The following is a 15,174-nucleotide window of genomic DNA, read 5'->3' as shown; positions in this document are numbered from 1 at the left end:
TTTTCTACCCAGTCAAACGGACTCTTGAGCTACTCACATGCAAATTAGGGGCTTTTTTGGCAAGATAGACGCGCCTCATTCAGGGTAGTCGACCATAGAGGAGCACCTATTACTAAGTGGCCAAAATTAGGTTTTCAAGGATAGGCTTAAACTCACCCTGAGTTGTGAGCAACCACAACTATTTAAACCAGGTACAAAGGCAAGTATTACTCATGAAAATGAAAAGCAAAATAAGGCAGCAACTTAGCTCTCCATCTAACAGCTCACTGAAACAGGTGTCCATGGCTTCCACAGTGCAATAAAAGCAGGCTCTACTGGGTCCATGGATAAATGGCTTCAGATGCATGATGTTTTGCAAAGAAGCTGTATAGTTTTTGATAACTGTTGGCTTTGTGTTCATCCATTCATTGCCAGGTTTCTCATTATTGAGGGAACAGGCTACAGTTGTGTGTGTTTATGTGTGCATTTTAATGGTTATTTAATAGTTGTATTCCAGTGTGAGAATGTGAAGTAACATGTTCTATTCTCCCTCCCTCTCTCTCCCACTTTAGCAGAGATGAAAGCTCTCTCACACACACAGACACACAGACACAGACACACACACACACACACACACACACAGACCCCATTAGGCAGACTCCACTCAAGTGTTCTCTACTTGAACACACTTGTTGATTTTGTAGCACATTTGAAGACATTTCCTTGGTCACAGCCAATCATCTGTTTTGCTCTGTCTGTGTTATCCCTTCTGTAATATCTCTTCTATTATTTGTTGTCCCATCTCTCCTCTTTTTTCCTTACTATCCACTCTTTTAGTCATGGATCAATTTTAAGTCCTTCTAACAACTGATGGTGCATGCCATTAGTGTTAATGCAATCATGTGCACTAAGCAAATGTTGAGTGGCTTTTTGCTGCCTTTCTTTCACACAGGATATTTATTGTTTTAATCAATGTTTCTCTACTTAACACTGAAAACAAAATAATTAGTCAAAAATGTAATCAGGTGGTGTTTTGAAGTCAAGCATATTTAGGTCCCAAGCACCGACAAAGTCGGGCTGCGAAAGCCCTATTGTTTTTGAAGAAATTATATATATACTTTTTTGTTATTCATGCATATAGCCTTTTTGGGGACGTTAACAAACTCCTCCTAGTGATTTAACACAATCACCTACAAAATCAGTCAGTACCATTTAAAGACATGTCTGATCAAACGATACTTTGTGTTTTCACTCCACCGTGTACACTTGGCGCCAAAGTTACGCATTTCACCATGAACAGGAATTTATTATATATAAATATGCCTCCGTTATTCTTTTCAATACAGCGTTTTTATGGGCCCCTTTTATTCCACTCTTAAGACTGCCAAAAAGCACATCTTTATTTTGCTCCATCTCGGATGTCAGGATGCCGATCTGTGTGTCGGAAAAGTTTCTTTTCCAACAAGGGTTTCGTCTCTCCGTGTTTGACCTCAGTGGGCGAGGCCTCCGAACCAGGAATATTTAGGGGCGTAACATGTTAATGACGATAGAACTCAGCCGCCGCATTTATCAAGGCCCGCTCATTCGTGCGCTGATATTGGTCCGATACGAATGTTTCATAAATCACACGTGGGTCCTTTCCTACGACCAATTCTGCGCTCAGATCTGCGCCCGTTTTCACGCAAGATTGATAAATGAGGCCCATTGAGTTTCAGAGGCATATGGGGCCAAGTACAATAACTTCATTTTTATCTGATCAGAAAATTGCACCGTATCCAGCTTTTTATTTCCTAAATGCACATTTGAAGTTTAGTACCATCTCAACATGTTTCTGATGAAAAGTTGTTAAAAGCTCGGGTTTTCACTGAATTGTCATACCATGGCAGTGGCGGGAAGTTTGATGTTAAGCCGTGAAACAGGAAGTTGTTGTAACTTGACCATACATTGACAGATCTGGTCGATCTGTACCAAGTTTTAAATGCCTGACAAGACTCAATGCCTGAACACACCTACACCTCGATATTTATTCACAGTGAACAAGCCAGACAACAATCTTTTTTCAAGGGATACACCCTTAAGTTAATATTCTCATTTGAGAAAACTACCACACCAGTAATGAGCATAGACTGTATAAAAAATGGATGTAGCCTCTACGTCGGAGTCCGTTCTCTGAACTTGACCCAATCGTTGGGGCCTACGTCTCCATCTTGTCAGACTTTGACTTCGCCTCATTTCCTCTTTCCAAAATAGGGCATGTAAGTGACGTCCGGGGGAGGGAAAAGATGCCAGTTCACTTCCAAGGCATTGAGCATTCAGCTTTTCTATACTTTTGCACAATTTCAGCTTTTTTAATATTCTTTTCAAATTTAAAACTTTTTTATACTGTTGCACATATTCAGCTTTTTAAATATTATTTTAAAATTTATCTTTTTCATGCTTTTGCACATATTCAGCTTTTTTAATATTCTTTTCAAATATTCAGCTTTTTATATTTGTTGTTGTATTAGCTATATATAGTATATATTAGCTGTTTTCACTGTAACTTCAGCATTAAAACATTTACACCTATTTCCACAGGAAATGCATGTTATAGTTGGTGGTAATGCTTATGCAGCATTTTCAACATATGTTATGCCAAGGTTAATTATTCTTCATACTTCTCCGTATGTTTTTCAGTATTTTCTAGCTTCTGCATACTTTCAGCTAAAAAAAAAAACATTCAACTATCAAAATGTTCAGCTTTTTCAGCTCTTGTGTGCTGACTTTCAACCGGGTGTGTATTTGACGGAATGTTCATCCACAGAGTCGGGGGCTCAACCATTAGAGTGAAGGGCAACAGAGAGAAAATCTCTCCTAAACTGCTATGATGACCACAATTTTTACTCTTCCTACATCATTTTGACAATAAAATGAAGGCAAACGTGTGCCCTTTCTTAAGATGTAGCTTTGGAAGCAATCAGACTCATACATTTGGCTAGTGAGCCTCCAAGTGACAGAGAGGCAACCACCTGCTGCATTGACTCCAATAATAACTTATGGGCATTCCATCAGTTTCAGGGTCTTTCTAAAAACTGCTCTCGCGCTCACAGTTTTTGGACTAACCACACAAATTTTTACAAACATTGTCCAAGTCCCGTCTTCACTCTGACCACCAGATCTAAGCGATCAGAGGTACGGTCTTTGATCTAGAAGACTGAGTTTGAGAGGTGCGCTCCAATACATTCTCTATTAGTCCCTGTCTGCCCCATGGGTCAAAGAGCACTGACCATCGCTATGGCAACATCTCACTGCAGTCTGACACGCCCTTCAAAATAAAACCCAAATATGGTATATTCACCGAGTCTGTGTTTCTGTCTGTCAGTTTGTCTTACTCTCTATGTCTGTCTACATGCCTGCCTGTCTGTCTTGCTTTTTCTTTCTGTCTGTCTGTCTGTCTGTCTGCTAGTCCGTTTGTGTTACTCTCTCTGTCTGTGTTTCTGTTTGTCTGTCTGTCTGTCCGTCTAACTGGCATACAGAGGGTTTTACTGGCATTGAATAGAAGAGTTTTGCCAAAACAATTACATAAAATAATAAAAAAAAACACAAAACCTTTCAAATATTAAAATATTGAGCTCTTAAATTTTTTTTTATAATGCAAACCAATGGAGATCAGCTAAAAATACTCTTAAACATGCCCCCCTTTGAACCTCATCTAGTTCCACATACTTCCACCTATAGACTTCCATCGATTCAGAAGACTGTCATCTATAAAAATTATCAGACAGTTTTTAAATATCTCTTACAGTTTTTTAATAATCATGGTTTGTGTTTTATGGTTTGTTGAGACCTGGTCCCAAAGAGAGTGTACAGGAAACCATTTGATCTTGCCTCACAGGAGCTCAAGTGTTCAGTTATCTTTCTGACTAAATTTTAAAGTTTTTCAGTGAGAAGGAGTTGGTTCGAAGCATGTTTGAGAGGTTTGCTCTAATGCATTCTCAGAGTCCCTGTCTGCCCCAGGGGTCAAAGAGAACTGACCATCTATGGCAACATCTCACTGCTGCTGACATGACATCATCACTGCAGTCTGACACTCCCTTCAAAATAAAAGCTCAATATGATATATTAACTGATGGGGTCTGCATGTCTGTCTGTCTGTCTGTTTGATTGTTTGTCTTACTCTTTCTCTCTCTCTCTCTCGCTCTGTCTCTCTGTCTGTCCGTCTGTCTGTCTGTATGTCTGTCTGTTTGTCTTACTCTGTCTACCTGTCTGTCGGTCTGTCGGTCTCTGGCATGGAGAGGGTTTTACTGGCATTGAATAGAAGAGTTAACTTTGCCAAAACAATTGCATACACACATAAACAACACAAAACCATTCAAATATTAAAATATTCAGCTCTTTAAAGACATTTTGATTTGTCTTCAACATTTCTCTGCCTTTCATATTCTTTGCAAATATTAGCCTTTTACCATATTTGCTCAACTATTTAGCTTATTTTATACTTTTACAGATATTAAGTTTCAATATTCTTTTCAAATATTCAGCTTTTTAATATTTTTGCACAAATTCAGCTTTTTTATTATTCTTTTCAAATATTCAGCCCTTTCGTACTTTTGCACATATTCAGCTTTTTGATACTCTTTTTAGGTATTCAGCTTGTGAATATTATTTTCAAATGTTCATTTTTTTCATACTTTTGCACATTTTCAGCTTTTTTAATATCCTTTTCAAATTTTAAGCAGTTTTATAGTGTTGCACAGATTCAGCTTTTTGATACTCTTTTTAGGTATTCAGCTTTTTCATACTTTTGCATATATTCAGCTTAATAATATCTGTTTCAAATATTCAGCTTTTCATACTTTCAGACAGTAGCTCTCCAGGAGCAGGATTGGACACCGCTGGTCTATCCTGTACTATTACTGCTGCTACTACTACTACTACTACTACTACTACTACTAGCCAACTTCTGCTACTTTTGATCTTAGCATTGGGATGTGCACCAATTATCAGAACAAGTAAAAGTGAAGCCCACAGTTAAAATTTCTTGCAGAATTTTCTAGTTATACTTGGTCCAGAAGGCGTCCGAAATTCAATATCTAAAGATATTGTAACTCTGGATGGTGTTGTGTTCTCCTCCAGCACCACAGTAAGGAATCTGATAAAAAATAACACCCATTCTCATATAAAAACTAAAGACAAGGACTGCATATTTTCACCTGCGTAATATTGTGAAAATTAGGAACATTGTCTCAGAAAGATGCTGAAAAACTAGTCCATGCATTTGTTACTTCTAGGCTGGACTATCCGGCTGTTAAGTCGTGATGTAAGGCTCTTTCAAAATATAGTTTCTGGGTCAAAGCCGTTCCGAGCCCCGTATTTCTACAACGCAGCAGTGCCGTGTTCCCTGTTGTTTGAACTGATCTGAGTTAAAAAAAAAAACAACCGTAATTGTCATTTTACCTCTTCCTTATGGATGAAAAAGGTGTCTAACGGACGTTAGAGGTGATCTTAATTGTTCACATGTTCAGCCATTGTGTCTGTTTTATTTCAACGGAGCGCTTGGACCCGGTAATCGATGAAAAAGACGTAAATCAGAATTAACAGCCGGATTGCAACTCCTTATTATCAGGCTGCTCCAATGAGTCTGTTAAGAGTCTCCAATTACTTTCCAATTATGCTTCTCAGATGGTTCTGTGAAACAAGCCATCTGATGAGCAGTGGTGTCTAGACTTTTTTGACTGGGGTGGCACAGGTGGGGCACTGACTTATGCAGGGGTGGTATGAAGTATGTACATGTGTGCACACACTCGTTGGAATATCATTAACCTCTTAAACGGGCCGCTGGCAGGGCCAACCTCTATTAGTCTTTCAAAGTGGGCTCAGAGAGTGTAAATCTAGAGTTAAGATGTTTGTTGACTACCCAGAGTCTCTAGTTTTTGGTGATTTTCCTTGAGGTCAGCAGTTAATTTTATACAGTGAGCTCAAGTTTCAAAAAATTATCTCACTACAGTGAAATTACTACTACTACTATGGGGACTAACATCATCACATATGAATTTAACTCAGCTCAGTCTTAGCTTTCCAGTCAGACCTAATTCCTGCAATTCAAAACTCATCTCATCTCATCATCTCATCTTCATCCGCTTATCCGGGGTCGGGTCGCGGGGGCAGCAGCTTTAGCAGGGGACCCCAAACTTCCCTTTCCTGGGCCACATTAACCAGCTCTAACTGGGGGATCCCGAGGCGTTCCCAGGCCAGTGTGGAGATATAATCTCTCCACCTAGTCCTGGGTCTTCCCCGAGGCCTCCTCCCAGCTGGCCGTGCCTGGAACACCTCCCTAGGGAGGCGCCCAGGGGGCATCCTTACCAGATGCCCGAACCACCTCAACTGGCTCCTTTCAACGCTAAGGAGCAGCGGCTCTACTCCGAGTTCCTCACGGATGGCTGAACTTCTCACCCTATCTCTAAGGGAGACTCCAGCCACCCTCCTGAGAAAACCCATTTCGGCCGCTTGTACTCGCGACCTCGTTCTTTCGGTCATGACCCAACTTTCATGACCATAGCTGAGGGTAGGAACGAAGATTGACCGGTAGATCGAGAGCTTTGCCTTCCGGCTCAGCTCTCTTTTCGTCACAACGGTGCGGTAGAGCGACTGCAACACCGCCCCCGCTGCTCCGATTCTCCGGCCAAACTCACGCTCCATCGTCCCCTCACTCGTGAACATGATCCCGAGGTACTTGAACTCCTTCACTTGGGGTAAGGACTCATTCCCTACCATAGCAATTCAAAACTGTTTAGTATATATAGATATATTAAAATACTCTATTTCAGAATAGACCAAAATAACACATTTGTACTGCATGCTTTTCGCCCCAAACTGCATGGGATTATCATAAAGTATTTAAAAATATAATATGGAACATTTTTTGTTTTAAAGTATGAAAATCTATACCTATGATATATATTTTCTTTAACGTAACCAACGTTTCCAACAATATGATTACCCAGAGAAATCCTTAATTTTATTCAGTAATGTGTCCGTTCTTTCGACACTCCTCTCGTTGCTGTAATGTCCGGTGTAACTCACACATAGAAGAATAGAGCCTTCAGGCCTCTGTCAGAAAGCCAAACGCAAAAATAAGAAACGCTGCTGACATTACAGAATAATTGTAAATCACAACTTTGCAGAATTATACTCAGTAAAAGTAATAAATCATTCTTGCCTGCCACACAGCATTTTTGCATCAACTACGGGCTACTTTGCAATACGATAACATTAATCGGGGTAGAGACCTATTTTATTTCTGTGATAATTTAAGACCGTTTAATGTTACTACGAGCTAATGCCGTGGAGGAAACGAACGTCTGCTCTGAGACAGCATTGGCATTAGCTTTTTGGTTAGCAACAGTACCATCTCCAAATACAGCCAGCACAAACCGATCTGGAATCAGAACTATCAAAACTAACCAAGGAGCCAGTTACTCAAGACAAAAAAACCCCACCTTAGTTAGCTAGAATTATGACTCAATTGCACAAACTTAACTCCCCACACTAATCATACATGAACACACAAACTTAACAAAAGCCATTAACAAGAACATTATGTCCTCCTGCCCTAACAGATCTAGAAGAGTCAAGTAAGGTGGGCCTGTGCATCCACCCGGAAGAGATCTATTCAGTCAAAATCATTAAAAACATCAGTGTGGGTGTCTAGGGCCTTTGACTTGTACATAATATAACCAGTAAAGTGATGACATGTCTTCCTGTCCGTCTACCTTGGCAGAATGTTGAAATACGGACCAGTGCAGCTCTTTACCTGCCCCAGATCAGCAATCTGCTGAATCGAGTGCCCAGGCAGATGTTGCTGCTGCTGAAGACCAACGACCTGCTGAGGGGCATTGAGACCACCTTACAGACCAGAGCCTCCTCCTCGTCCTTCATCAACATGTCCCGCTGCTGCATACGTGCCATGTCAAGGTCAGAAAATCAGTTTTTTTGTTTATTTTTATCTTCATTAGACATTTTGTCTTGCTCTGTATTGACACCAGAAGTGACACAGAAACACTAAGCAGTGAGCCATCGGTCTATATAGATTTTGACCTTTTAGAAGAAAACCTTATAGAGAAGTAGGACAGTAGCTAGATTACTTTTTATTTTTTCCAGAATTTTTTATTGAATTTTGCAGACAATCAAACAAGAACAAGTATAACAGTTGTACAGTGTATCAACACTGTATAAACAGGAACAAAAACAAAAACCCCCAACATAAATCCCACTATCCCTCCCAACAACCCATGTCAGACGTAGTCACAGTAACCAACTAAGTAATTGAATAACATACAACATAAGTAGAAAAGTAAGGTACAATGAAACCAAATAGAGTAAAAACTATAGTTAATATCGAAAATAAAGTAATTTAAAAAAAAAAAAAAAAGGAAAAAGAATAAAAAATAGGAAAAGGAGGTAGGGGGTGTCTGTCATTCCACGCATCCTCAGCATCATCAGGAATACCAGGGAGCCTATTAATAATAAGAGCCAGCAGTGGGTCCCAAGTTTTGTGAAATGCTGTCAAAGAGCAAAAGTCTGACTTGCATTTATCCAATAGTGGCTGAAAGTTCTTTTAAAAAAGGTCCCTGAAGGAGCTGGTGATAAACACCCCCGAATACTTGAACCCCTTGTCAGCTGTTTTAAAAGGGGAATATGGATTGTGGGAGTGATCTTGTTGTTGACAAAAAATAACTCACTTTTATGAATATTCAACTTATACCCCAATAGGTGCACAAACTGATCCAGAATTAATAAAACTGAGGGGAGGGAGGATGTGGGGTTTGAAATAAATAAGAGAAGGTCATCAGCATATAAGGAAAGTTTGTGGACTAGACCAAACGAAGATTTTGGACTATTTAATTGTCTTTTAAGTTCCTTTCTATTAAATAGTGAGTTGAAACAATGGTGATCGATCATATGACCATCTAATGAAAGTACTTGTTGCCTTTTTGCTGAGTATTCCAATATCCGTGTCTATGGAGACATTCCCTCTCTAAACCACTACACTTTTCTATCTTAGATGTATGTATTTAGATGACTACAGACAAACTACAGTGCCTATAGAAAGTTATGATACCCTTTGGAATAGTCTGTAATAGTGTGAAATGAAAATACATTGGAAAAAAAAAATCCAGCATGATTTTCACATTTTTCCTTACAACATTCAAGTGAATTTCTTTTCTAAATTTCTGAAAAGTAAAAAATAAAAATAAAAAACTAGAATAGCAGGGTTGGAAAAGTAACGAGTCCCCAGATGTAATTCTTTGTGGAGGCACCTTTTGCTTTAATTACAGCCATCAGTCTGTTTGGATATGTCTCTACCAGCTTTGTGCACCTAGACTGGATATATATATATACCCATTCTGTTTTAAGGAACTGATTGAGTTCAGTTAAATTCTGTGGTGAGTGGTGATGGACTGCACTCTTCAAGTTCATCCACAGATGTTCTGTAGGATTCATGTAGCACCGGTGTCACACCACTTGCTGCGCCACTGGACCAGTTCTAGGTTCTAAGGAGTGGGGAGCAAAAATAATTACACCAGAGACCGTTGCTTTAAACACAAAAAGCCAGCAATTTACTGAATTCAAAAAAACACAAAAAAAACAGTGCATACAATGAAATATCCTGCAGGTTACTGATATTGAGGGGAGTATAAATAAAAAATAATTATTTCAATCTTTCTTTTAGTTCTTTAGTTAACCTAGTTATTCAAGTCAGGCTAATTTAAGTCAATTGGACCGGTCTATTTCTCTTAGGTTGCACCTATTCAGAATTCCTATTTTTCTTCTTGAGTTAACTCTTTTCCTTTCTTTTACAGGTAAGAAAATACCTTCATTTAAACAATCAAATCATAGTGGACCACAATCCTTTCAGATCAAATTCAAAAATATGAACTCAATGTGCAAATAAAACTATGACACTTCCAAATCAAGTTCAAAGTCCAAATGTGAGTTCAAGTGCTCAGTTCAAGGAAAAGTTTCAGTTTAATTCAGTCCGAAAATAATATTTCAATCAGTTCTCTGTTCAATTCAAACCCAATTCTGATACTCCTTCCACTCTGGTAGCGAGTCACCATTCCCAGAGGACTTCCTCACTGATGGGATGGAGAAGATGAGTTGAGGGTCTCGGTCTGGCTCGCCATCTTGAATCCCGTCTCTGCCTGTGCACGCCTGCACACGGCTGACCAATCCTCGCTCCAACCGAGCTTCAAACCAAGCAAAAAAACCTGACCTGTGTAACAGGTCATAAACACAATAAATCTCTTTAAATCTTCAAATTATGCAAATAAATGTTTCACACTCTCTGAGTTTTGTAACGTTACTGCTACAGCGCTTTTTCATCTCAAAATGGCAGCTGAGAGGTCTCTTTGAACTCACGGCTCCATCTCACACATTAACTACTGCACACAACTTTCATTTACACAGCATAAAGTCACTTTTATAACATTCACAGTCTTCATAAACCCAAAATATTACTGGTACAAAGTTTATGACGGATCATTTCCTTGTAAACAGCTACGTTTTTAGTGTTAGCTCTCGCCAGAAAAAAAAAGTACAACATGGTAAAAATGAAAAATAAAATCAACACAAATATCACCACAACCGGTGTGGCTTAGTTCTCATGAAATCCCTGTTAGTACCCGACGAGGCAAGTTATGTTTTTTAAACTGCAAAATCCACTTTTTCACTCCTTTTCCTGTTTATTAATCACCACTCTCTCTCTCCGATGTCCTCCTCTACTCTCTCCCTCCGGTCTCTGCTGCAGCGTCACTGATGCTAGTCCCTTAAAGGGCAGCGATATGAATTTCCTGTCGGCATACTTTTAATCTTCAACTTTAAGTTATTGTTGTATTAACTTAAATTAACTCTGATGAATTGATTTACATGAAATTAATCACTTTTGACTTTTAAACATATTTATGCAGCTTTTTAACTGTTTTTTCTTATTTATGCCATATTTTAACATGGGTTACATTCAGGTCAGGGCTCTGACTAGGCCACTCTAGGACATTCACCTTCCTGTCCTTTAGACACTGTGTTGTTTTTATGGAGGTGTGTTTTGGGTCGTTGTCATGTTGGAAGGTGAACCACCTGCCCATTTTCAAGTGTCTTAACAGAGGGCTGCAGGTTTTCCTAAAGAATTTGAGTGGACTTGGCAGCATCCATTTTCCCTTCAATCCTGACCAAGTGCCCAGTCCCTGCTGAAGAGAAACAAGCCTACAACATAATGCCGCCAGGCCAGGTCTGGGTGGATCCATATGCCTTCCACTTCTGGACAATACTCTGAACGGTCCTCAGAGGGATAGTTAAAGCCTTTGAAATCTTTTTATATCCTTCTCCTAACTCGTGCCTATCCACAACTTTGTCCTGGAGCTCTTTTGAAAGCATCTTTCCAACCATGGTGAATTATTTGTGTTACCATCCACTATTTAAGTGAAAAGGAAAACACTGTGTAGTCCACAGCAATACAAATTCAAGTTACTCAAAAGTGCAATATGCGCAAAATACAAAATATTGCATGGACAAGCACCATCATATTTAACTGACTTTATCACACTCTATATCGCCCTTTGTTCCCAAAATGCTGGCCTACTAAAACACCTTGGGTCAATAAGCAGTCAGCAGGCAGCAGAGCCTTCTCTCACCGTGCTCCACTTTTATGGAACAAACCACCAGCTATGTTTAGGGAGGAAAGCTCTGTTGAGATTTTTAAATCCAGGCTTAAAACCCATTTTTTGTCCATTACCGATGATCAGCCATTACTTGTTTTTAATTGTTATTATGCATTTGCGTTTGTGTTTTTTATTTATTTATTGATTGATTTTTAATTTTTAATGGTTTTATGCCACTGCATTGGTTGCCCGCTTCAATGTGCCTTTGTGAAGCCAATTGGAGCATGTAATGTGATTTTGGGCTATATAAACTTGACTTGACCACTAGGAGTTGTATTCCTCAAGGAACAGCTGATTTTATTCTGAAGTAATCAAAGTCAACACAGTTGATGTCAGGTGGAGGCAAAATAACTTGGTGTGTGATTTGGAAGGTGATTGGTTATACCTGAGAATGTTTATAATGGTTGTTCTAATGTGACTCATCTCTTTTCCATCCCTGCTATTCTAGTTTTTCATTTTTTATAATTTTTTCAGAAATTAAAAAAAAAAAATCACTTGAACTTTGTAAGGCAAAATGTGTAACACTGGAAAAAATAAAATAAATAAATTTATATTTATATATACACGTGTGTATTATCATTTCAGGCTGTAAAACAAAAAAGTGACTATTTCATAAGGGTATCATAACTTTCTATAGGCACTACAAGCTGACAAGTAAGTCGCTTTGGAAGAGAAATTGAAATTTGCCATAATAGGTTGGGAGAGGGGAAATGTGGGATGTCACACAGTTAGTACTTTGATGGCTCTGGGCCTCTGGGCTCTGGACACACACACACACACACGAAAAAGGATCTTGCCTTGCCTGGTGCTGTGCTGCTGACAGTGGTAGAGCTTATCTGAATAAGCACATCTTATAAAATATTAACCAACTGTAGTGCCATGTTTAGTAATGTAATACAGGCAGGCACCAGGGGATCATGCAGTACCAACACATTCCCACATCTCAATTCTGGCATTCTGTACTCATAGATGCTCTGTGTCACTGTAGGAGTACCTTTCTACAACTCACTGTGTTCATGTGCTGCCAGCACTCAAAATGATCAGAGGTGTAGCATAAGGTTGATCAAAGTGATTATCTGTCTGCAGACTGTGTGCAGTTTGCCTGCTCTTATGTTTGCATGGGTTTTCTCCTACAGGCCAAAGACTCTTAGTATCTCCTAGTATACTCCTGTATCCTAGACGGGATAAGTGGCCTGCACATGACATTATATTTATTTAGCCAACACTTCAGCCAATTCAGCCAAGTGGGTACAACCCCAAAAACTGCAGGAATTATGCAAGTACATCTGCATTATTTCTGCTTATCTATTTCTGCTTATTTTTTTTGATTTTTTGATTTAATGGTTTACGGTGCACTCTAAACAGACTGCAGACAGTTTCAGTCTGCAACAGAAGATGTGACGATTTTGTGCCAGGAGCCAGGACAGCAAACAGTTGTCTATGACTTCATAGAGCAGAAGCTGGGCCCCGTTGGTAGTGAAGGATGAGCAAGCAGCATGGCGCATCCATGCAGAGCACAATCCAGGCGCACCATGCAGAGCACCATCCAGGCGCACCCTCCAGGTGCACCCTCCAGGCGCGGCTTGAACCGGCTGTGGTCACTGAGCTTGCGCAAATATCCATACCTAAAAAAAACTGGAGTACAGAGGATGCCATCAACACAGCACTTCACTCCACACTCTCCCACATCGACAACAGGAATAAACCAATATAACCAGTCCACTTGTCCTCTCTGTCCCAGTATAACCAGTCCACTCAGCCTCTCTGTCCCAGCATAACCAGTTTACTCAATCTCTCTGTCCCAGTATAACCAGTCCACTCAGCCTCTCTGTCTCAGTATTTGGCATGAATGGGTGAACGTGACGTACAATAAAGCGCTTTGATGGCTGGAAGACTATTCAATTCTATTTTATGTATAGTGTCAAATCATAACAAAAGTGATTTCAAGACACCAGAAATGTTTCTTGCCTCTGGGGGGCCTTATGCAAGATATGTTTGGGGCTCTATTATCTATTACACTTTAGGAGGAAAACAGCTTGTAATGACCCTTTTGCCTTAAAAAAAAACTAACAACTTAATTTCTTTTAGACGTGTCCAGTGTATATAACCATTGATTAAAATAACTTTGTCCAATGGACCATGCACTACTGCCTCAAGTGGAAGGGGGTTCAAATCAAACAACACAAAAACCAATATGGGTCTTACACAGCCTATATTTGTAAAAACCTCTCTCAAATTCAAATTAAACATCTCAAGTTGACCCCAAACAAGTTAAACCTACAGAAAATAATATAAAAGGTATTAACAATGAGGCTCCTTTACACCAATAAATGCTACAGATGCAGCATTTTCCTCAAAAATGTTTATTTTAAAGTTTTAGAAAAAAAAGGCAACTTAAACATGAAACAAAACTCAATATAAATATAAATAAATTTTGTTTGTGTAGCTTGAGGCATGCAAATTAACTGTGACTGACAGTCAGCTCTCACACAGCCTGAGTAGACAGGATGATATGGCCGCTTCCTAGTTTTGCAAAACAAACAACAGGCTCTACGTGCACGTAAAGGCACCTTTTTTTCTAAACCAGATTCGGCCATCAAAAAAGCCATCAAGACAATTTTTTTCGTGCATGAACTATTAACGTTGATTTTCAGGAGAGTCGCCTAAAGCCTTTTTGCGGCTAACACCGATAAGCTAGGGGCGGTGACTTGAACACATTAAAATTACTTTTTTTAACCACTAACACTGTTCCAAAAAACACAAAACCTCTGCAGTAGTAGGAGTCCCTGGTACCCGGTACCAGCTGCTCCGTTCAAGTTGATTACCAAAGTCAATCCAAAGGTAAGGAGCCTATTGATGATTTATCCCAGCAAAACACGTAAACGTTGTGGTTTGTGGCAGTTTGGTGAAATATAAGTTAATAATATACGAAAGCAATTCATTGAAAATGCTGTTATTTGTTCAAACTGATGACCATGCATTGATGTGTCATAATGAAGTTGTGAAATATGTTTTGATATGACTCATTAGCAAATTGTTAGAGAACTGAGGAGCATTTGTAATAAGCATGATGATTGTGCCTAACCCTTCACTCTTTCCTTCTTTTGCTGCTCCGGCTGCAGGCACAAGAGGAGTAAGAGTCAGTCCAGGAGGAGGCATCTACAGATTATGCTGGCAGAGTCTCTCAACCTGTGGAGACTCACCTTGTATGAGCTGTTCCTGTGGGTGAAGGGCTCCACGTTGGGGCACTGGCTCACTGCTCTTCAGTCATTTCTGCACTGAGACGCATCTGGACATCACACTGGGACATGGGACAGGCTGCAACTGTTGGCTCTCACAGGGTTTATAATACACTGCATGTTAACACATTTTGAATATATGCTCATACACACACACACACACACACATACACATACAAATGTGTGTTCCATTTATGTTAATGATCCAGTTTGTAACTCTATGGATACATAAAAGAACACAACATGCTGATGTATTTGGA

At 39.5% G+C, this 15,174-nt stretch overlaps 1 protein-coding gene across 1 annotated transcript in view; it reads left to right on the top strand.

Moving 5' to 3' along the window:
* The window catches only part of adck1 (aarF domain containing kinase 1), a gene marked incomplete at its 3' end in the record, with an annotated part of 137,081 nt that extends 122,124 nt beyond the window's left edge, over window positions 1-14,957 (top strand). The window contains exons 10-11 of the mRNA XM_083924799.1: window positions 7,739-7,932; window positions 14,798-14,957. Of these exons, the coding sequence (XP_083780925.1) occupies window positions 7,739-7,932; window positions 14,798-14,957 (354 nt within the window). The remainder of the gene's footprint in view (window positions 1-7,738; window positions 7,933-14,797) is intronic.
* Between the last annotated feature and the right edge of the window lie 217 nt (window positions 14,958-15,174).

Source organism: Echiichthys vipera (assembly GCF_963691815.1).
Source record: "Echiichthys vipera genome assembly, chromosome: 12".
NCBI lineage: Eukaryota > Metazoa > Chordata > Actinopteri > Perciformes > Trachinidae > Echiichthys > Echiichthys vipera.
Note: the sequence above shows the minus strand (reverse complement) of the source record. Positions and strands in the feature narration are given on the sequence as shown.